At 37.3% G+C, this 24,092-nt stretch overlaps 1 protein-coding gene and 1 pseudogene across 1 annotated transcript; one reads left to right on the top strand and one right to left on the bottom strand.

Annotated features, from left to right (window-relative positions):
• The first annotated feature begins 6,349 nt into the window (after positions 1-6,349).
• On the top strand, positions 6,350-11,354 carry SNRPE (small nuclear ribonucleoprotein polypeptide E). Its single transcript, XM_037824993.1, has 5 exons — positions 6,350-6,484; positions 7,013-7,039; positions 8,099-8,161; positions 8,850-8,928; positions 11,137-11,354. The coding sequence occupies exons 1-5, from the start codon at positions 6,431-6,433 to the stop codon at positions 11,190-11,192; spliced, it is 279 nt and encodes a 92-aa protein (XP_037680921.1). The 5' UTR covers positions 6,350-6,430; the 3' UTR covers positions 11,193-11,354.
• A 9,465-nt stretch (positions 11,355-20,819) lies between these two features.
• On the bottom strand, positions 20,820-21,287 carry LOC119515857 (annotated as a pseudogene).
• Between the last annotated feature and the right edge of the window lie 2,805 nt (positions 21,288-24,092).

The following is a 24,092-nucleotide window of genomic DNA, read 5'->3' as shown; positions in this document are numbered from 1 at the left end:
AGACATTTTTCTGAAGAGGAAATACAAATGGCTCAAAAGCATATGAAAAAATGCTCAACTTCACTGGCTATTAAGGAAATGCAAATCAAAACCACAATGAGATATCATCTTACACCTACCAGAATGGCCATTATCCAAAAAACAGAAAATGACAAGTGCTGGAGAGGATGTGGAGAAAGAGGCACACTTATTCATTGTTGGTGGGAATGTAGAATGGTGCAACCACTCTGGAAGACAGTATGGAGGTTCCTCAGGAAGCTAAATATAGATTTGCCATATGACCCAGCTATTCCATTGCTGGGTATATACTCAGAGGAACTGAAACTTAAGACACAAACAGACATTTGTAAACCGATGTTTATTGCAGCATTACTCACAATTGCCAAGAGATGGAAACAGCCCAAATGTCCATCAAAGGACGAGTGGATAAACAAACTGTGGTATATACACATGATGGAATATTATGCAGCTGTAAGACAGAACAAAGACATGGATCATGTAATAATGTGGATGAACCTTGAGTACATTATGTTGAGTGAAGTTAGCCAGAAACAAAAGGACAGATTCTGTATGGTCTCACTAATATGAACAGACATTAATGAACAAACTTTGGGAGTTAAAAGCTGACAACACAGGCGGCCAGGAGATAGAAAGAGGGCAGAGATCAGCCATTTGATGCTGAAGGACTACAGAATGTTTAGGATTGATTGCATAGATCCAGAAATAGACAGGATAATACTGTGTGATGGTAGCACGGTATTGTAAGTACACTGAACAAAGATGTCTGTGAGTAAAGCTGAAAGAGGTGGGATAGGAGAATGTATGACACCAGAGGTAAAGATAGATGATAAAGACTGGGACTGTATAAATGTGGCAAAAACTGGAGTGGCCAATGACTGTTACTAAATATACAAATAAAAAAATGTTTTTGCATGTGGGAAAGCAAATGAATGTCAACCATGTAGAAATTTGAAAAAGGGATGGTATTCAGGAAAAAACATAATCAAAGCAAACTGGAGTCTACGGTCAACAGTAACATTGTAATATACCTCCATTAAATGTAACAAAGGCAATACGCCAATGCTAAATGTATATGAGAAGGGGATATAGGGGAGTAATATGGGATTCTTGGTAGTGGTGTTATTTGCTGTCCTTAGTAGTATATTGTATTGTATGACATGTTATTTTTCTTTTTATCATTTTTTCTTATTGCTAAAACAAAAAAAAAAAAACAAAAAACAAAAAAAACAATTTTTCTTGTAGTAATAAGTATGTTCAAATGCTGATTGTGGTGATAAGTGTACAACTTTATGATGATACCATGAACAACTGATTGTACACTGTGGATAAATGTATGGTATGTGAATATAACTCTATAAAATTGTAGGAAAATATATATATAGGAGTAAAAGTGTTGGAGAAAACATGGTGAGAGGGATGATGCCTCACCAATATGGACTAACTACAATGTGTAAACTCAGAATTGAATCTTAGAACATAGCCTAACGTGGACACAATAATTGTAATAGTCCCTAGATTGTAAGCTCTTACAGCAGTTAACTCTATCCCTGAAGTGTAAGGCCTATCTCTAAACTTTGAGATGCTGATCCCCTAGCATATGTTGTCACAAACATTGGGACTGGCAGTTTGATGTGCTGAGCCCTTGAGCATGGGACTTGCCCTTATGAAGCTCATTACCACAAAGGAGAGTCTAAACTTGTATGTAATGGTGCCTAAGAGTCTCCCCCTGAGTACCTCTTTGTTGCTCAGATGTGGCCCTCTCTCTCTCTAACTGAGCCATCTCAGCAGGTGAACTCGCTGCCCTCCCGCCTACGTGGGACCCGACTCCCAGGGGTGTAAATCTCCCTGGCAACGCAGAGTATGACTCCCGGGGATGAATGTGGACCCGGAATCGTGGGACTGAGAGTATCTTCTTGACCAAAAGGGGGATGCAAAATGAGACGAAATAGTTTCAGTGGCTGAGAGATTCCAAATGGAGTCGAGAGGTCACTATGGTGGACATTCTTATGTACTATATAGATTAAACACCTTTTAGGCTTTAATGTATTGGAATAGCTAGAAGTAAATACCTGAAACTACCAAACTCCAACCCAGCAGTCTGGACTCCTGAAGACAATTATATAATAATGTAGATTACAAGGGGTGACAGTGTGATTGTGAAGACCTTGTGGATCACACCCCCTTTATCTAGTGTATGGATGAGTGGAGGAATGGGGATAAAAACTAAAGGACAAATGGGGTGGGATGGGGGGATGATTTGGGTGTTTTTTTTTCACTTTTATTTTTTATTCTTGTTCTGGTTCTTTCTGATGTAAGGAAAATGTTCAGAGACAGATTGTGGTGATGAACACATAACTATGTTATCATACTGTGGACAGTGGATTATATATCATGGATGATTGTATGGTGTGTGAATGTATTTCAATAAAACTGAATTAAAAAAAAAAAAAAAAAGAAATCAAACTACCCTGCTAGAGAAACCATTTGGAGAGGCCCTGAGGCTACAAAGAAGGAAAGGGACCCAGCTGAAATCAGCCTTCCAAAGATACCTGCCAGGACCTTCCATTCATCTTCTAGAGTAGAAGAATCACCCAACCAAGGTCTGCCTAAATTCCTGACCCACAAAATCATGAATTAAAATAGCATTGGTGGTATAGGATTAGGGTCAACTCTAATCCAGTTTGGGCTCATCTTAACTAATAACATCTTTAAATATCTCATTTCCAAATAGGGTCATATTCATGGAGCTGGGGGTTAGGACTTGAACATATCCTTTTTTGGGTAACACAATTTTACCCATAGCAAGTCGTGAACTGGAAATAACCCAAGAGTCTACCAATAATGTATGGATAAGTAAATTGGATAAACTTGTTGAATGAAAAACAGTAATGAAAAAGAATAAAGCACTGCTACATGTTATAACATGGATGGATCTCACAAACAATGTTGAATGAAAACAAGTATGAATCCATCTATATAAGGTAAAAAACAGGCAAAACTCTTTAGTTACTAACATAATATTGGTTGATCAATTGTAACAACTGTAAGATACTAATGCAAAATGTCAATAAGGAAAAAGAAAATTGTTAAGAGGTGGGGATATATGAAAACTCTGTATTTTCCATGTGATCTTTCTGTAAACTTACAACCACTCTTAAAAAAAGAAAAAAAAAGGAAAAACAACAAAAAAACAGGCAAAACTAACCTATAGTTTGGAAGTAAATCCACTCCTAGATATATATCCCAAATAATCTAAAGCAGGGACTCACAGAGATATTTATACACAGTGTTCATATCAGCATGATCCACAACAGCCAGAAGGGTGGAAACAACCCAAGTGTCCATCAACAAATGAATGGATAAAGAAAATGTGGTATATATATGCAATGGAATATTATACAGCTGTAAACAGGAGTGAACTTCAAATACCTGCTAAAACCTGGATGAACCTTGAAGACATCCTGTTGGGTGAAATAAGCCAGAAACAAAAGGACAAATATTGCATGATCTCACTTACATGAAATAACTAGATTATGCAAATTCATAGAGGCAGAAAGAAGACTACAGGTTATCAGGGGTGGGGGAAGGGGTAGGAAATAGGAAGTTAATTTTTAATGGTACAATTTCTGTTTGGGGTGATGGAAAATTTTGGTAATAGATGGTTATGGTTGCACAACACCGTGAATGTAATTAACACCACTGAATTGTGTATTTGAAAATGGTTAATACGGGAAATGTTAGGTTTAAAACAAATAAATAACATGGTGGGCTGGTCTAGTGACCACACTTTGAGAACTACTGGTGTAAATCTAGAGTTACTGACTCCTTACAGAACCTCAATTTCCACTGAGAAAGAAAACTTCTATCTGCAAATTGTACTATATCAATGTTCTAGAGCATCTATCAATCTCAGATACATTCTTGGAGGGGAAGATTTTCACATTTCCACTCCTTTAATTTCTAAGATTAGTCAGTGTGAATGCTTAATATTTTGTAATCACATTTGAACCTACTGTCACCATAATAATAAAAAGTAATATTGAATTTTAGTCTAGATATTACCAAAAAAATATATAAAATTAAATAAAATTAACATGGTGGTTGGTTTAAGCCACCAAGTTTTGGAATGGTTTCTCACACAGCAATAGAAAACCAGAACAGCATTATTTTCTTCCTTGATTTTTAGGACCTCTTTGTATACTAATGAAATTAGCCATTTGCTTGATAAGTCGGAAACATTTTCCCAGTTCTTTTTACTTTGCTTATTGTGACAGCTTTTTCATCATGTAAACTTTATAATATTTATGTAATTTAATTCATCAGTCTTTTTCTTCTAACAACCAACTAGAACATATGACTGAACAAAAGACCCCATTTTTAATAACAAGAGAGATGAAATATCTAGAATTAAACTTATGAAATGCACAGGATCTATATGAAAATGAAAAACTTATGAAGGACTAAAAGGAGGATTTGAACAAATGGAGAGACATCATGTACTTGGATAAAAAAATTAATTCTAAATTATTCTAGAGTTAAATATAATCCCAATAAAAATTCCAAAAAGACTTTTTAAATTAAGTAAACTGATTTTGAAGTTTATATGAAAAATAAATAAACAAGAACAGCTAGGAAAATTCTCCCTACTTTTAATCCAATCAAATATGAAAACATAAAGCTATAATACCTCTAACTGTTATATGGCCCATAAACAGACTCAAGTATCAATTGAACAAAATACAAACCATATACATATATGCTTACATACACGCATATACATACATACACTTGGTATATTAAAAATGTGGCATTTTAAGTTGAATAAAGTTGTTTTGTTTTGTAAAGGTGATGGAAAACTGGGTAACCACCCAGAAAATATAAAGTTGCATCATCTATAGGACATATATACTATGATACTAGGATACCTTCCAGATGGATCACAGTTTAAATGCAGAAATGCAAAATCATTTTTTTAAAAGGAAACCACATAGCACTTCTGATGTGTTGTATAATCAGTTAAATGAGTGCTTACAGGAATCAATCTCCCAAAATTTAAGGAATCACAACTTCAGAAAAAGACAGGAAAATCTCTGCATTGAGATGGAATAGGTATTGCTGCTACTGGTGTATTCTATCCACGCTGTTTTTGAATTCAGCATGTCTTTCCCAAGTTTACTCTGTGCACAGTGTGACACTCGATTGGGTTTGGAGGAGGAATTTTTTAAAGAAATAATTAACCGATGTGTTTCCTAACTCTTCATGTGGTTTTAAAATCACTTTCATATTCTTTGCTCTCAGCACCCTGAAGAGGTAAGCATTAGTGTTATCTCCCATTAATCTTAAGTTAACCAAGTTCTGATTCTGCCAGTTGTTCTAAACGGTGTCCCCTTGGGCAATTTCCTTCAACTGAGCTTCTGTTTCCTCATCTATAAAATGGGTAGTCTAATTAAATGAAATTTCTGCTAGGCCACAAGCCATAATGACATAATGGAAAGACAGAATGGACTTTGGGGTCAGGCACACCTACAAATTACAGCTCCTCTCACTTACTAGCTATGTTACACAGGGAAACATGTTAACATCTAACATTGGCTGAGACTTTAATGTATACACATACATGCTAACTTCTCTGAATCCTCACCAGAACCTGAAGAGGGAGGTACTATTATTTTTATCTCCATTTTGCAAACGACTAAGCGGAGACATGACGAGGCTAAGTATCTTAACCTTGGACACACAACTAATACGTGAACTGGATTCAAATCCGGCAATCATATTTCAGCGCCTTCATGCTGCATCACCATACTTATTTGCCATCTTACAATAAGTCCTACAAAGTTGATACGCGCATCGAATCGGTTTATTGGCGCAAACCATAGCGCCTAGCTTTTGAGTTCAGAATGCCTGAGGCTGAGAACGCCGGGTCTGAGTTTGTTCAGGCTTCTTGCAGCTTCACTACCTCCAAGCTTAAATTCCAAGAAACCTGGCCTCAGAAGAAGCACTAAGTTAATCAATTTTACGACAAGCTAAGCAATAGGGCGACTATAGCTCTTAGAGCAGACGCAGAAAATGAAAACGTACGCACAGAAAATGGAAACGTGCTGACGCCTGCGTCTTGACCGCCTCCACACCGCGCCCGTCCCACTACCAAAGCCTCTCGGCACCTCTTCCCGCCTAACCTCCAGGTGGCGCAGAAGGATCGATCCAAGTTCCAAATGCATTGCCTCAAGTCGGCTTCCCCAGGATGCCACAGAGCACAGAGAAAGCGACCCCGCAGCTAGAGAGGCATTTCCTGGGAGCCGTTTAGGTCACATCGCAGCCACCGTACACTTCCGTTTCCGGTTCTTAATTCCGGAAGTTGCTTTCTGAGGTGCCGTAAGGGTTCGTGTGGTCTCGGTGAACTTCTACCATGGCTTACCGTGGCCAGGGCCAAAAAGTGCAGAAGGTGATGGTGCAGCCCATCGTATCCTACGCGGAATGTTAGGGCTAGAAGGTTCAGACCAGGGACGTGGGGCTAAGGAGTAGGCAGAGAGGGGGCCTAAGGGAACGGAGTGCGGCTTCACATCCCATCATTCTCTGGGGCTCTCGAGACCCGGAGAAAGCGCGGGTAGTTGAAGAAACCGTGGTAGGGGGAAAGTGGGGTTGGGCGAACCCCTACTATGGGAAATGTAGGAGTGCTGGGGCTGAGCGGAGGGAACACGATTTATTAATTACTGAGTGAAGCGCGGGGCGGGGGTTACGGTTTGGGACAGGAGGAAGTTGTCAGCGCCGAGGAAACTCTCTTGGAGAATAAAGGAGTCGGAGGGGATTCCTTTAGGATCTCTAGGAACCCCTTGTTGAGTGCCTTGTTGGGCATTGTTCGTCGCGTAGGTACCAGGACTCGCTTTCAAAAAGAAAAAAAAGGTGAGATGCATGGGATCGGGATCGGCCGTTGTCGGGAAGCAGATCCTATGCTATTTGTTTATTTTTTTCCTTAGCCACTGTGGTACAGAACCTCATCTTCAGATATTTGCAAAATGTACGTAAGTTATTTGTTACTTCATGATGATATTTTAAGTAAAAGGTTTGTCAGTCTGCCCAATCGATGTGTTTTAGTTAAAAATAGATGAAACTGGGAATTGGAGGGATAATTGAGGGGAAAGGATTACAGGGAAAGCTCTGATGTTATAAAATGGTATGTATCGCTGTCAGCTCCAAGCCTGCAAAGCAGTTTGCTATTTTTACTTTGCAAAACCAAAACTACTAGTTTCAAAAGCTATTTATTTGCAGACACAACAGTGGTACATTGTTCTAGTGATTATGCCCAGAACATTGGAACCTTTCTCTCCCCAGCAGTTAACAAAGAATGAAACATTGCTTGGAGGAAAACCCCAGTCACTTTAAGCCTTGTCATAAGGTCGTGTGTTTAGCGCCTGTGGGAAAACTTACATATGGAAAAGACACTGAAAAGGGAGAAGAGGATCTAGTAGCAGCTGGCTACTCAACTGTAGTGTTATTGTTTGTCAGATTTTGAGGTTGGCAGATGTTTTAAGTTATGGCTTAAAAAAATGTAGTTCCTGTTTTCTCTGGCAAATTTTAGTGTGTGATAAGCAGCACAATTGTAAAATGGATTAAATTGAAGCCGTTATAATTTCTAATCACCAGAATTGATGGTCTTTCCCTGGTTGTTAAGTGTGTGGCATGGAAAGCTGAGAACCTAGAGAAAGCTCTGTTTTGGAACTAGATTTTACTATAACAGATAAGGAAGAAGTCCTTAGTCTTGATTTTTGGAAATAGCTGCTTTGTGCTACACTGTCACCAGTTTTCACTGTATATTGGGTCTAGAAAGTAAGAAATATAATTGAAATCTAAAATCAAAAGAAAATTATTAACTTGGACGGGCACAGGATAACATTTTTTAAATGCAAAGTTTTCTTGGCAAGTAACTGTTCTGGATTCTTAGGTATGGGTTAGTGGTTAAAGTTCTTTGCTTATATTTATCAAAAAGTCTGTAAGAGCCATAATTATTTACTGTTGAACCAAAGTGATTGGATTTTGTTTACTTATTTTAACGTTTCTATTTTTTTGATTATCTCAGAGATCCCGGATTCAGGTGTGGCTCTATGAGCAAGTAAATATGCGGATAGAGGGATGTATTATTGTGAGTATCTAGAATGTTTTCTCAGAACAGTTGGTTCATAGCAAAAGATTCATAGAAAATAGCCAACAAAGCAGTGTACAAGAAGTCAGTTTTAAATTATTTAAACAGAAATATTAGTATTTGGGAAAGGATACAGAAGAGATAAAGATAACATAACACTAGAGGGTGAGATTAATCGAGTGTTAGTTCTGGGTTAAGTGATACCTGAATAGCGCTCATGTTTTGAAGAACAGATAAAATACGACTGAAAGTATTGTCTCAGGGCACTTTGGTATTGCAGAATACCATTTGGTATTCCATCATAGACTCCATCAGTAATCTCTTCTCTGGTTAGCAGTTGGAAAACAAGTGGGAAACATGGCAAGAGTAGTGGCAGTAAAAGCTAATTGATATACATACACACCTACTTTATATTGAACAGGTTAGAAAGGATAGGGAGAATGTCTCCTTGGTATAAGCTAATGAAATATTAAGTCCAAAAGATTTGAGAAGTAATTTAGAATACATTTTGGCTTTCTTTGTTACTTAAAAAGAAACTCAGGTGGGAGGCAGTGCTTCCACTTGTCTTGTTTCAGCTAAAAGATCAGCAGTGGGGTAAATTTCTGAAGTTAGTTGGCATTCTAGATAGGTTTATTCATTTTAAAATGGTTTGTATGTGAAGATGACAGTGAATTGACTTATTTTCTAGGGTTTTGATGAGTACATGAACCTCGTATTAGATGATGCAGAAGAGATTCATTCTAAAACAAAGTCAAGAAAACAACTGGGTAAGAATATAGATGGTTACAGAGTCCTAGAAATTTTTATTTACTTACAGAATTGAATGATCTGCAACTCAATCACTAAATTGAGTTTAAATTTAGTTTGCATTTCAGAAATTATTGTTTGAGGGAATAGTAGAGTCTTTGGGTCTCATCCTCTGCCACTTATTGCATATATTTCTGTCACTCTAACCAGACACCTCTCACTAAGGTCACCAGAGACCTAACATTAAATCTATAATCAATATTAGTCCTTGTTTTACTTAAGAGTGGTAACCAACATTTGACGCTATTGGCCACTCCTTACATAAAACACTTTGTTCCTTTGGCTCTGTGATACCATTCTCTGTTTTTCGTTTTTTTTCTCTGGTCATTCCTTTTCACACTTTTGTAGATTCATTCTCTTGGACCCAGCCATTAAATGTTTGAGTTGCTTGAGGCCATGCTGTCATTCAGTATTGTCTTTCTAGGTACTCAAGAGTATAGCTTCACTTACTATTTATATATTGAGCCCCATATTTGTATCTGTGGCCCAGACCTCTCTCCTCTGAGCCTATTTAATATTTCTCCCTGAATATCTCAAAGGTGCCTTAAAGTCAACAGATCAGAAATCACATTTACTACCTATCCTTCACATTCTCCTTAGAGTTATTTTAGTGTTCCCTACCTTACTGAATGGCACTAGTCTCCATTCAGCTTACTAATTGATTTCTCTGCAACTACCTCATTCCCCTCCAGTTTGCTTTCCAGGATACAGACAGTCATTTTTTTTAAAGCACCAATCTGACCCTGTTATTCCTTTGCTTGAAATCCTTCAATGGCTTTCTGTTGCTCTTAGGATTAAAAATATGTGTCTTTCAGAAAGGCCCTGCGTAATCTGGCCTTATCTCCTTCTTGAGGCTCATACTGTGTCACTCTCTTTCATTTTTTGAGCTTCAGCATACTTGTCTTCTTTTGGTTTTTGACTCTGTACATTTGGCCCACCATAAACCATTGTATATGCTGTTCCCTGTGTCTTTAGAATGCAGGTCTAATATTTCCTGAATTTATAGTAAAGCATTTGTTAGAAGGATTATTATAATAATTAGCCTCTCCTTAACAGAGGCTCTGTAAGTACATGGGTCATGTCTTTTTTGCTCCTTAATATACTCGGCCAGTTGCTCAGTGCCTAATTCAATTCCTAGCTCATAAGAGAAACTCAAAAATATTTGAACAGTGAACAATTGATGCAGTTTCTTAACCCAGTTAACAGTCTTTAGGATTCATGGCTTCACCAAGACAAACTAAATAACTTTTATTAATATCTCATTAATTTGAAGTTTATTTAGGCATTTTGTCTTTTCTTAATTTCTTTAATGCCTATTTCACAGCTCACTAGTATTTTGTCAGTGGTGGATTTCAGATGTCTCTTTATTCCAGACCCTGAGGATTCACTTGAGCCTATAGATACGTGGAAAGTAGATTCTGAGAAGTGGTGTTATGTTTTGCTATGCTTCTTCCTGCCTTTTTAACAAAAGCCTTGGTTTTTAAAATGTAAAGCTGCCTTGCCTTGAAGGGCAAGCTAGCCATATTGAGATCATATTTAGAAATTATTTGCAAAATGTTGAAATCTATCCTGTGGGATAGATTAATACGTTATTTACCTATAGAAGGCTGGGAAAGTGAGGCAGTTGAATGCTATTGGAGTTCATTAGCATTTCCTAAACTATTTCACTGAACTGTAACAGTTCTCAAGATATTTATAGGTATTTCTCAGAAAAAAAATAAAGGTGTTCTGTATTCAAGTAAGTTTAGGAAATGTTGGATAAAACTTAAAACAGGCTTGTTTTTTATAGGATGGAGTCTTTAATACATTAACAGCTCTGATAAGAGGGTTATAGTGTGCTGCATTTCCTAAATTAGACATATAACGCATTTCTACACTTTTATAAACTCAAAACATTAGGAAATGCTGAGGTAACCTCTTGGGTTGACTTAGCCTACAAGTGTACTTGTCATAAAATAACCTTCATGTACCTTCATTAGGTTATTGTAAAAGTGCATATTGTCTTATGGAGCCTAACAGCCTTTCAATATGGACTTGAAAATGTTCACATACCTTCATAAGAGAGAAAGCATTTTCAAAATATTTTTCAAATATTGGATCTGAAATTCTGTGGTTAAAAGGTTGTGTGTGTGTGGCTTATAATAGTTTCTTTTTTGTGTGTGTTGCAGGTCGGATCATGCTAAAAGGAGATAATATTACTCTGCTACAAAGTGTTTCCAACTAGAAATGATCAATAAAGTGAGAAGTTGTTGAGAAGGCAATCCATTTTTTTTTTAGATGTCCCTTGTAAGAAGTGTAGTTCTAAAACATTTGCTCATATTGTTTTGATTACCCTTATGTTATTACCAGATCACAATAAATGCTGTGGGATTGTTTTTGTTTAAAAGTTATGTTGTTTTTTGTATTCTGTAGTAGAAAACTTTTACACGGTGGCACCATTGGTTGCAGTATTTATTTTAAAGCTTTTGAAGAGTGGCAGATTCTCTGGGCATCTGCTTTTCTCTGAGCATGGACCTGTAGATTATTAAGACAAACAGAATTTCTGTCTGACAGGTAAGCTTCAGATATTGAACTGGGGAGGGGGAGGAGAGGGATCACAAAATAAACAGGTTATCGCACTAATAATGTCTAGATAATCAGTCCTAATTCTGGATTCCAGAACATTAGGATTTTATATCAGAACAGGTTGAGGACATTTTAATAGCTTTAATATTTAGTCAGCATTCTCGTACAGTTACTGTTATAAGGTCTTTGTGAATTCTTTTATCACTAGGACGAGAATGGAAGAAGTATTTGAGTATAGGCAAAGAATGAAGTACCTTAAAAAGTAAATTAAAAATGAGCTCTGTTAAGAGAGGATTTATGAGATTGGTAGTCTGTAAAAGACATAAGTATAGCTGGTAAATTTTTAGGCAGAATAATAGTATGTTTGGAGAAACATTGTATCTCTTAAGAATTTTGGTCCCTCTCCCAGTAATTATATATTTCCTAATTGAATTCTTATGTGGATACATCTCCCCTCCCCCAGTGTTTCAGAATGCTTCTATTTAAAATTCTGTAAAACAAGTGGTTATTGAGAATCCACTCTTTGTTGGGCACAGGGTTTGGGGATTCAAAGACGAATAAATACAGTAAGAGACTGGTAGGCAAATAGTTTCAATACCATGTGCTAACTGATATTTAAATGGCATCTTGAAAGATGAATAAGACCTACCTTAAATTTGCTAATAGGCAGTAAGGTTAAGGGTGGGTTGAGGAAATAGGACTAAGAAGAACAGTGTCTGCTTTTCCAGGTGCAAAAGAGAGTAAGAAGTACTCTTTAAACTGAGTAAAAGAAACTTCCTAAAATAGAGGATATTTGTAGGTGACTGTAGAAGTTAATCCAGCCTAGAACTTGGTCTGTCTCTCTCCTTTTTGAACTCATACTTTTTTGGTCTTATTTTGAAATAAAGGCTGTTTTCACTGTTTTTTTTTTTTACATATTTGAGTTTGAAATTCATTCAGTGAACCTCCTTACAGCATTGCAAAGGAAACAGGCAGCACAGGGTGTTTCAGCCCTGAAAATGCTCAGCCCTTATGGTGAGAAGATTGGAGCTTTTTCCGAACAGAGCAAAGACTTCCCTGCAGCTTTCTTGGCACCAAAATAGCCAGGAAGAAGGATAAAAGCTGGAGCAGTACAATTCCTAAGAAAACCTGCTGGCTGCTCTTTCCATTTCCCTCCATGGCCTCTCTGACCTGGCTGCCCTGTGTAAGCAGAGGTGTACCTGCTGTGGCTTATTCTGAATGGATCAAGACGTGGAAGGTTCTATTTTTGACAGAGCAAACGATGATAGTGAGAAATAAAGTACAGTGAACTCTTACAATTGAGCTCTGTATTTAGAAATCTCTGCTTGCTTTTCTGCTTTACTGGAGCCTGTGGTGTTTGCTTTTTAAGTTGTATTTTTCCATAATCTGTAGATCTTTTCTTCTAACCAGAATTTTTATTACAGGAGGTGTTGCTCTCTCTGTTTCATTAAAGTTACTAAAACATGCTATTGGGAAGTTGCTCTTGTTGGCAGCCCTTGGTATGTGAGCAATTATTTTTCTAGAATGGCTGTTGGTTTCTGAGAGGGTCTTGCTAAGCACCCACTGACTCACAACATTCTTGAAGCAGAGGTAGGAGAGATAGAGAATCAGGCTCTGAAAGAAAGTAAGCATTAATGTAAGCCTGATTTTTTCTTTTCTTTTTTATTTTTTTTATTTTTTATTTTGAAATAATTTCAAACATATAGGACAGTTGCAAATACAATACAAATCCCATACAGAGAACTCTAACACCCCCCACCCCCAAATATCCGTATCTACCAATTTTATATTTTGCTATCTTTGCAGTACCTTTCTCCTTCCTTCCTTCCTCCCTCCTTTCCTCCCTCCCTCCCTCTCCCCTCCTTTCTTTCAACTATATCTGTTATCTTTCTATCAATTATCTATCTACCCATTTATCATCTTCTGAACATTTGAGAGCAGGTTGCATATATCATACTCCTTGAACTCATAACACTTCCATGTACATTTCCTACGAACAAGGATATTCACTTATGTCATTAAGTTAACTGCAGTTAATTCAAGAAAATTAATATGGATATAAAGCTTAAATTCTATATTCCAATTTTTCTTTATGCCCCCTTTGAGCTTTTCTCCTCCATTCTTAGATCCACTCCAGTATCATATATTGCATTGATTATCATTAACTCAATTCTTTTTTTTCAATTAATTATATAAAAAAATTTTTTAAAAAGATACACAATAAAAAACGTTTCAAACAAACCATAACAAGGGAGTAAGAAAAAGACAACTAACCTAAAATAACTACTTTACTTCCAACATGTTCCTACTCTACTCCAAGAAAGTAACCTAATATAACAACATTTCTGTGAACTTGTTCCTACCATACCCATCAGAAATTAACAAACTGTAGTCATTCCTGGGCATTCCCAGAATGTTAAATTTACCCACGATAGCTTATCTGTTCTTATTGGGTTATTATTCCCCCTTCATTAATTGCTCTCTATCTCTAGTTCCCCTACATTCTATATAATAAACCATTTATTTTAGGAGTGTGTTTTTTAACCTCCAGGTGTTGGTGAATTTTCTAAGTCTCTGATGGTTATTGACTTCTAATTGTATTCCATTGTGGTCAGAGAATGTGCTTTGAATAATTTAAATTTTTTTAAATTTATTGAGACTTGTTTTATGTCCCAGCATATGGTCTATTCTGGAGAGAGTTCTGTGATCACTAGAGAAGAATGTGTATCCTGGTGATTTGGGATGTGATGTTCTATATATGTCTGTTAATCCAATTCATTTATCAGATTGTTTAGGTTTTCCATTTCCTCATTGGTCTTCTGTCTGGTTGATCTGTCTATAGGAGAGAGTGATGTGTTGAAGTCTCCCACAATTATTGTGGAAACATCCATTTGTATCCTTTAGTTTTGCCAGCGTTTGTCTCCTGTATTTTGTGGCACCATGATTGGGTGCATAAACATTTATGATTGTTATTTCTTCTTGTTGAATTGCCCCTTTTATTAGTATGTAGTGACCTTCTTTGTCTCTCCTAACATCCTTGCATTTAAAGTCTATTTTATGTGAGATTAATATTGCTGCTCCTGCTTTCTTTTGGCTGTAGCTTGTATGAAATATTTTTTCCATCCTTTCACTTTCAATTTCTTTGTGTCCCTGTGTCTCTTGTATGCAACATAGTGATGGTTCATATTTTTTGATCCATTCTGCCAGTTGTGTCCCTGTGTCTAATATGAGTCTCTTGTATGCAACATATTGATGGTTCATATTTTTTGATCCATTCTGCCAATCTATATCTTTTAATTGGGGAGTTTAATACATTTACATTCAATGTTATTACTGTGAAGGCATTTCTTGAATCAGTCATCTATCCTTTGTTTTATGTTTGTCAGATATATTTTTCCCCTCTCTCTTAATGTCCTTTATTGAACCAATATTGAATCTCTTTAGTACTGAACCTGTCTCCATCTCTCTCTCCTTTCTTTGTTTCTCTGTTTGTAGGGCTCCCTTTAGTATTTGAAGTAGGGCAGGACTTTCATTAGCAAAATCTCTCAGCATTTGTTTGTGAAAAATTTAAGGTCTCCCTCAAATTTGAAGGAGAGCTTTGCTGGATAAAGTATTCTTGGTTGGAAATTTTTCTCTCTCAGAATTTTAAATATGTCATACCACTGCATTCTCGCCTCCATGGTGGCCACTGAGTAGTCACTACTTAGTTTTATGTTGTTCCCTTTGTATGTGGTGAATTGTTTTTCTCTTGCTGCTTTCAGAACTTGCTCCTTCTCTTGAGTATTTGACAGTCTGATCAGAATATGTTTCGGAATGGGTTTATTTGGATTTATTCTATTTGGAGTTCGCTGGGTATTTATGCTTTGTGTATTTATATTGTGTAGAAGATTTGGGAAGATTTCCCCAACAGTTTCTTTGAATACTCTTTCTAGACCTTTACCCTTCTCTTCCCCTTCTGGGACACCAATGAGTCTTGTATTTCGATATTTTATTTTATCTATCATATCCCTGGGGTCCATTTCGATTTTTTCAGTTTTTTTCCCCATTCTTTCTTTTGTTCTTTCATTTTCCATTCTGTGGTCCTTGAGGTTTCTGATTTGTTGTTCAGCTTCCACTAGTCTTGTACTATGAGTATCCAGAATCTTTTTAATTTGGTCAACAGTTTCTTTTATTTCCATAAGATTATCTATTTTTTTTATTTACTCTTGGAATTTCTTCTTTATGCTCTTCTAGGGCCTTCTTCATGTCCTTTATATCCTGTGCTGTGCTCTTCTTCATGTCCTTTATATTCTGTGCCATGCTCTCGTTGTTTGTCTTTAGTTCTTTGATTAATTGCTCCAAGTACTGTGTCTCCTTGGTCTTTTGATTTGGATGTTTGGATTTGGGTTATCCATATCATCTGGTTTTATCATATGCTTTAAAATTTTCTGTTGGTTTTGGCTTCTTGGCGTTTGCTTTACTTGATAGGGTTCATTTAGGATATGTAGAATTATTCAAAGACTAATCTAATTTGTCAGATATACAGCTTGGTGGCATACACTTTAACTAACCAGCAGATGACGTCCGCGAGTCACCTTTTCCCCTCAAGTCAGTTCTCCCCAGCTTTGTCTTTGTGGTGTGTGGGGGTCTGATTCTTGTGTGATCCAATTGGTGCACCAAGTTTGGGTGTGGTGTTGGTGCTGTCCACCCTGAATGTGGGGCGTGTGTCTGAGTGGTTAGGGAGGGAGGGCAGCTTTAATAATGAGACCTCTCAGGTGTTCCTGGAGATTTAAGGCTGTTGCAAGAGTCTAAACCTTTATTTCAGTCTCACCACAGATTGTCTCTGCCACTGACCTACATTCTTTCATATTGGCATATGGTCCCTCGGATTTCCGAGTAGGTCTCTCTTCCAAGCCATGCCCTTTTAGGGCTTCTGCTGAGGTAAGGTGGTGCTACATCACAAGTGTGCACCATCCTTCAAAGGAAGTTCTGAGCCGCCAGGCTGTATAAGTGCATTCCCAGCCTGCTGTGAGGATGGCTGTATGGGGCATGCCAGTTTCCCCCTTTCGCACAGCTCTGCCTTCCCAGCTCTGGGACAATTAGCTGTCGATGTGCAAAAGGCTATTGTCCATACCCAACACTGGTGTGTGTGCATGCCGCTGGAAACATCCCCTGGCACACTGGGTTTCTTGGCTTGGCTCTGGGCTGGCCCCAGCGCCGGCAAGCACATTCCCAGCCCACTGTGAAGACGGCTGCAAGGGGTGTGGTTTTTTTCCCCTTTTGTCTAACCTCTGCCTTCCTCACTCTGAGACAGTTAGCAGCGGGTGCGCGAAATGCTATCTTCCACGCCAGATATTGAGGCCATCTTCTGGCAGTCGTGAATAATGCCTCTATTAACATCAGGATGCAAATATCTGTTTGAGTCTCTGCTTTCAGTTCTTTTGGGTATATACCTAGTGGTGGGATTGCCAGGTCATATGGTAGTTCTATTAGCTTTTTGAGGAACTGGCAAACTGTCTTCCAGAGCGGCTGCACCATTTTACATTGCTACCAGCAGTGAATGAGTGTTCCTGTTTCTCCACATCCTCTCCAACACTTATTTTCCATTTTTTTAATAGCCATTCTAATGGGTGTGAAATGTTCTTTTATTGTGGTTTTGATTTGCGTTTCCCTGATGGCTAATGAAGTTGAGCATATTACTATGTGCCTTCTGCCCATTTGTATATCTCTTTGGAGAGCTGTCTGAATCTTTTGCTTGTTTTTAAATTAGGTTTTTTTGTCTCTTTGTTGTAAGTTGAAGGATTTCTTTATATATTCTAGATACTGATCCTTTATCAGATAATGTGGTTTTCAAATATTTTCTCCAATTCTGTAGACTGTTTTTTTTACTCCCATGATAAAGTGTTTTGAGGCTTAAAATTTTTCTAATTTTGATGAGGTCCTATTTATTTTTTTCTATTGTTTCTTATGTTATAGGTATAAAGTCTAAGAAACCATTACCTAACCCAAAGTCCTGGAGATGCTTCTCTATATTCCTTCCAGGAGTTTGATTGTTCTCGCTTTTATATTAAGGTCTTTGATCCATTTGGGGTTGATTTTTGTATATGGTGTGAGGTAGGGGGTCCTCCTTTTATTGACAAATGGAGATCCACTTTTTCCAGCACCATTTGTCAGACTGTTTTTTCCCAGTTGCCATCTTGTCAAAAAGCAGTCGGCTGTAAATGTGAGGTTTGATTTTTGAGCACTCAATTCTGTTTCATTGGTCTATATGTTTGTTCTTGTGCCAGTACCATCATGCTGTTTTGATTACTGTGGTTTTGTAATAAGTTTTAAGGTCAGGAAGTGTGAGTCCTCCAACTTAATTCTTATTTTTCAAGGTGGCTTTAGCTATTTGAAGGCCCCTCAATCTTCCATATAAATTTGACAATTGGCTTTTCTATTTCTGCACAGGTGGTTGTTGGAATTTTGATTGGGATTGCATCGAATCTATAAACTGCTGGGAGTAGTATGACATCTTAATGATATTTAATCTTCCAATTCATGGTTATGGGGTATTCTTCCACTTATTTAGATCTTTGATTTCTTTTAGCAATGTTTTTAGGTAATCTCATAACCAAGTAAGTAATACTTGGTTAGATTTATTCCTAGATATTTGATTCTTTTGGTTGCTATTGTAAATGGAATTTTCTTCTTGATTTTTTCTCCCAGTAGTTCATTGCTTGTGTATAGAAACACTGCCAATTTTGGGGTGTTGGTCTTCTGTCTCACTACTTTGCTGAATTCATTTATTAGCTCTAGGAGCCTTGTTGTGGATTCTTCAGGATTTTTCTGTATATAGGATCGTATCATCTGCAAATAGGGAAATTTTTTTTACTTTCTTTCCAATTTGGATGCTTTTTCTCTTTTTTTCGTTCTTTTTTTTTCCTTATTGCTCTGGCAAGAACTTCCAGTACAGTGTTGAATAACAAGGGGTGACAGTGGGCATCCTTCTCTTGTTCCAGATCTTAGAGGGAAAGCTTTCATTCTTTCACCATTGAGTACAGTGTTAGCTGTGGCTTTTTCATATATGCTCTTAATCATGTTGAGGAAGTTTCCTCCTATTCCTAGTTTTCTGGGTGTTTTTATCAGGAAAGGGTGCTGTATTTTGTCAGATGACTTTTCTGCATCAATTGAGATGATCATGTGGTTTCTCTCTTTTGATTTGCTAATGTGGTGTATTACATTAATTGATCTCTTGTATTGAACCAGCTTTGCATACCTGAGATAAAACTTACTTGATCATGGTGTATAATTCTCTTAATGTTCTGTTGGGTTGTATTTGCAAGTATTTTGTTGAGGAGTTTTGCATCTGTATTCATCAGAGAGATTGGTCTGTAGTTTCCTTTTCTTGTAGTATCTTTATCTGGCTTTGGTGTTAGGTTGATGTTGGCTTCATAGGATGAGTTAGGTAGTGTTCCCTCCACTTCAGTTTTTTGGAAGAGTTGAGCAGGATTTGTATTAATTTTTCTTGGAATGATTTATAGGATTCACCTGTGAAACTATCAGGTCATGGACTTTTCTCTGTTGGTAGGTTTTTTTATGAATGATTCAGTTTCTTTACTTGCGATTGTTTTTTTTGAGGTCTTCTGTTTCTTCTTTTTTCAGTGTAGGTTGTTCTTGTGTTTCTAGGAAATTGTTCATTTCATCTAAGTTGTTGGCATACAGTTGTTGAAGTATCTTCTTATGATCTTTTTTATTTCTGTGGGGTCAGTAGTAATGTCCTCTGCTCATTTCTGATTTTATGTCCATCTCTTTTTTCTTTGTCAGCCTAGCCAAGGGTATGTCAATTACATCGATCTTCTCAAAAAGCCAACCTTTGGTTTTGTTGATTCTGTTTCTTTTTGTTCTTAATTTCATTTCTTTCTGCTCTAATCTTCATTTCTTTCTTCCTGCTTGCTTTGGGATTAGTTTGCTGTCTTTTTTCTAGTTCCTCCAGGTGTGTGGTCTTTGATTTTAGCTCTTTCTTCTGTCTTAATATAGGCTTTTAGGGCTATAAATTTCTTTCAGCATTGCTTTTGCTACATTCCATAAGTTTTTTTTTTTAACTTTATTTATTGAAAAATTAAAATGAACAAACATCCATAAGTTTTGACATGTTGTGTCCTTGTTTTCATTTGTCTCAAGATATTTTACTGATTTCTCTTGGAATTTCTTTTTTGACCCACTGATTTTTAAGGAGCATGTTGTTTAGTCTCCATATATTTGTGAATTTTCCAGTCTTCTGCTTGTTATTTATTTCCAGCTTCATTCCATTGTGAACGAAGAAAGTGCTTTGTATAATTTCAGTCTTTTTAAATTTATTGAGACCTGTTTTGTGATACAACATGTGTTCTGTCCTTGAGAATGATCCATGAGCACTTGAGAAGAACTGTATGTATATTCTGCTGTTTTGGAGGTGCAATGTTTTGCACATGTCTGTTGGGTCTAGTACATTTATCATATTATTTAAATTTTCTCTTTCCTTATTTATCCTCTTTCTGTATATTCTGTCTATTGATGAGAGTAGGGTATTGAAGTCTCCAACTATTATTGTATATGTGTCTATTTCTCCCTTCAATTATGCCAGTTTTTACCTCAAGTATTTTGGGGCATCCTGGTTAAATGCATAAATATTTATAATTGTTATTTCTTCTTGGTAGATTGCCCCTTTTATTAATATATAATGTCCTTCTTTGTCTCATTTTTGCATTTAAAGTTCTTTTGTCCAATATTGGTATAGCTACCCCAACTTTTTTTGGTTACTGTTTGTATGGATTATCTTTTTCCAGCCTTTCACTTTCAACTTATTTGTATCCTTTGGTCTAAGATGGGTCTCTTGTAGACAGCGTATAGAGGAATTGTGGTTTTTTTGTTTGTTTTTTAAATCCATTCTGCCAATCTATGCCTTTTGATTGAGGAGTTAAATTCATTAATATTCAGTGATATTACTGTAAAGGCAGTACTTCCTTCAACCATTTTCATCTTTTGGTTTTTATATGTCATATCTTATTTTTGTCTCTTTTTTGACCCTTTTAGTTACCCTTATTGATAATCTTCATTCTACACTCTCCTCCAAGCCTCTACCCTGTTTTTTTCTTTTCAGTCTGCAGAACTCCCTTTAGTATTTCTTGTAGGGCAGGTCTCTTATTAATGGACTCTTTCAGCTTCTGTTTATCTGTGAATATTTTCAACTCCTCCTTGTTTGTTTGTTTTGTATTACTACTTGAAATACTTTATAAATGAATACTTTATCTCTTTACACTTTTGAAGTCTTGAATTTCAATATGTTCTACAGCTTCTCTATCATCACCTGAAATTTGCAGGGAGGAATGGAAGACATTTCGGCTATTACAATACTTCCTATCCCCAAGTTTGATCAGCCAGCTCTGATTAAGCCACATGTAAATGCTAAATACTTAGATGCATGTTCTAAATATTGTTTTCCTGTAGACATCTGAGTAAGCATACAAAATTTGTTGTCCTGAAGTACATAGATGCTCTGATGATTTGTCCTTAGATTGTCAATTTGTTTCTTGAATACTGTAGTCCAAAAATCTTCACAAATGAACTTCATGATATCCAACTCATTCGTGAATCTTGCAGTGTCATTTGTAAATCTATCAATCCTTGTCCCACTTAAAACACGTTTTCCAGCTTAGTAATACATCATCCATTTTCCACTTCCCCATTATGCAGGTTTGTATACACCATACACCATTTCATTATAGAGAAGCTAAAACAATGTCTCGTCCACCATTTCCTTGTTCTTCAAAGCTCTGGGCTTCTCCTTTTTGGGTTGAGCCCATTGTCCAGGAGCAAAGTGGTCAGCACCAGTGCTCCCTTGGGCTGCGGCCCTGTCCTTTGCTGTTAGGAGACTGAGGAATTCACACTGCTTTGCAAAGGCGGGTGCTAGAGTGAACCTGGTCCTAGGGCAAGCCCTCCGGCAGAGTGAGACTTTGACAGAAGCAGCAAACTGACCTAGCTGAGCCCTGGTCTACCCTCTCTGTCCCTCATTTTTGAAGGACAGTTTTGCTGGATAATGAATTCTTGGCTGGCAGTTTTTCCCTTTCAGTATCTTAAATATATCATACAACTGCCTTCTTGCCTCCATGGTTTCTGATGTGAAGTTGGAACTTAGTCTTATTAACATCCATAACTTGTATGTTATGGATGCTTTACTCTTGCTGCTTTCAGAATTCTCTCTTTATATTTGGCAGTTGACAGTCTGATTAGTATGTGTCATAGAGTAGGTCTGTTTGTGTTTATTCTGTTTGGAGTATGTTGTGCTTCTTGGAGATGTATGTTACATCTTTTTTAAGAGTTGGGAAGTTTTTGGCCATTATTTCCTCAAATATTCTTTCTGCCCCTTTTTCTTTCTCTTCTCCTTCTGGGACATCCATGTTGCAAATGTTTGCTTGCTTTGTGTTGTCATTCAATTCCCTGAGACCCTGCTCAAATTTTTCCATTTTTTTCTCTACCTTTTCTTTTGTCTGATTTCAGATGTCCTGTCTTCTAGGTCACTGATCCTTTCTTCTGCCATTCAGATCTGCTGTTGTATGCCTCTGGTATGTTTTTCAACTCATCTCTTGTGCCTTTCATTCCCTTAAGTTCTGTTATTTTTCTTTGCATGCTTTCAAATCCTTCTTTATGCTCACCCAATGTCTTCTTAATATCCTTTATGTCCTTAAACATATTTTCCTTTATCTCCTTGAACTGGTTTAGGAGATTTGTTTGAACATCTCTGATGAGTTATTCTAAATTCTGTATCTCTTCTACCTTTTTAAATTGTTCCTTTGGGTCATATCTTCCTGTTTCTTAGTATGGCTTTTAATTTTTTGTTGCTATCTGGGTATCTGATTTTCTTGATGAGATTATTCTGAAGGTCAGTTTCTCTCTCTCATCTAGGATTTTGTTGTTGATTGGGTTTATGTTAAGGCTCTTCTTTGACCCTTGGTTCATCAGTATTCCCGAGCCAAAAATAGGGCCAAGGACCCACACCAGGGCCACAGACCAGTTCCAGAGGGCCCTGAGGAGAGAGTCAGGAAAGATGCTAAGAAATCTTTATTTCAGCTCCCAAGGGTGTGTTTTCCTGGCTTGCCCAGCAAATAGCATTCTTCACAAAGAAGCCTTTAGACACCTTGAAGATGTGCTTTCCTGTCCTGCACATCAGATAGTGCTCTCTGGCAACCTATTCCCTGCAGCTGTGAGAAGACAAGGTATTTTTAGCCCTCTGACCATTCTGCCTCTCATGTAGGTTGAAACATTGGTGCAGGCAGACCTGCTCGGAAGGGCTAAATCCACCAGCTAATAGTGGGCTCAATATTGGTCCATGTCTCCCTCTGTTCTTTGGGAGGAGGGTTTCTGTGGCCTTCCCAGTTCACAGCCTGCCAGGCAGGGACCTGGCTGACTTGAAGCTACTTGCCTTGAAGGTAGGGGATGGGTGCCAGGAATGTTGGCTATGCAAATTACAGTTTTTCACCACAGTTTCTCAGTCTCTTAGTCCCACTCTTTCCTGGGACTAAGGAACAGTTGTTTCAGACAGTTTCTGCCTGTCCAGTAGCTGTTTTGGGAGAGAAGTGAGCCCTGCAACTTCCTATTCTTTGATCTTCCTAAAGTCCCTTCCCAATTCTTCAGTACTTCTTAAGCCTGGAAGGGAATCAGGTGTTCAGTGAAGAACTGTTAAATGCCATAGTTGAGAAAGTTGGAGATATCCTGCCAATTGAAGTGTTAATCTTGGGCTATATGGGGGAATACAAATGAAAAAATGGAGTGACTGATTTTGTTCACTCAGTGGCTGAAGTATACAAGGAGCCAGACTTGATTCCAACTCCCTGAGAACTGGTCCTCATTCCCAGAGGTATCTTTCTCAATAAAACAGTAAATTTTACTCCCTTCCCTAGTTAAGAAAATAATTCCTGAGAAAGATTATCTTAGATCATCATTCCATGTCCATAGAAACTACTGTCCCTGGAGTATTAATAGATTAGCCTTGTCCCCAGGGCCATCCTGAGTTAGAAATGTTTTGCTGGGCTGGGAAATTGCAGAGGGGACCTGGGAAGAATAAACTAATGTATACCTCTTCCTGATGTATTGCATTGCTAAACCAGAGATGTTGGGAGGTGGTTAGGGATTATTTTCTCCAGAAGAGCAGTCTGCTTTTTATCCTGTACTTGATAAAGGACTCAGTTTGGATGTTTGTTTCCTATTTTTCATCAGTGTCAGCTTTATTGGACTTTATTATGTTAGGCACAGTAAAGAATATAACATTGAGTATCTGTCATTGGAGATTTGGGGAAGTAGTGCAAAATAGAGGGAATCACGATCTTGAGAGTCTAACATACCTGGGTGTTTAAATCCTAACTTAAGAATTATTTAAACCTCTCTGAATCAATTTCATAGGGTTGTTGGAATGATTTAATGAGATAATATATATAAAGCACCTTATAGAAGCCTCAGAAATACTTAAGAATCATTTGTCTAGTTACGAATGAGGATAGTTTGTGGTTTAAAATTTTTTTTTATAGTTATGTGTGGGGGAAAAGTAAACTCAAGCTTCTCTTCC

Source organism: Choloepus didactylus, chromosome 2 (genome assembly GCF_015220235.1).
Source record: "Choloepus didactylus isolate mChoDid1 chromosome 2, mChoDid1.pri, whole genome shotgun sequence".
In the NCBI taxonomy this organism is placed as follows: Eukaryota; Metazoa; Chordata; class Mammalia; order Pilosa; family Megalonychidae; genus Choloepus; species Choloepus didactylus.
This window is presented reverse-complemented; position numbering and strand designations above follow the sequence as displayed.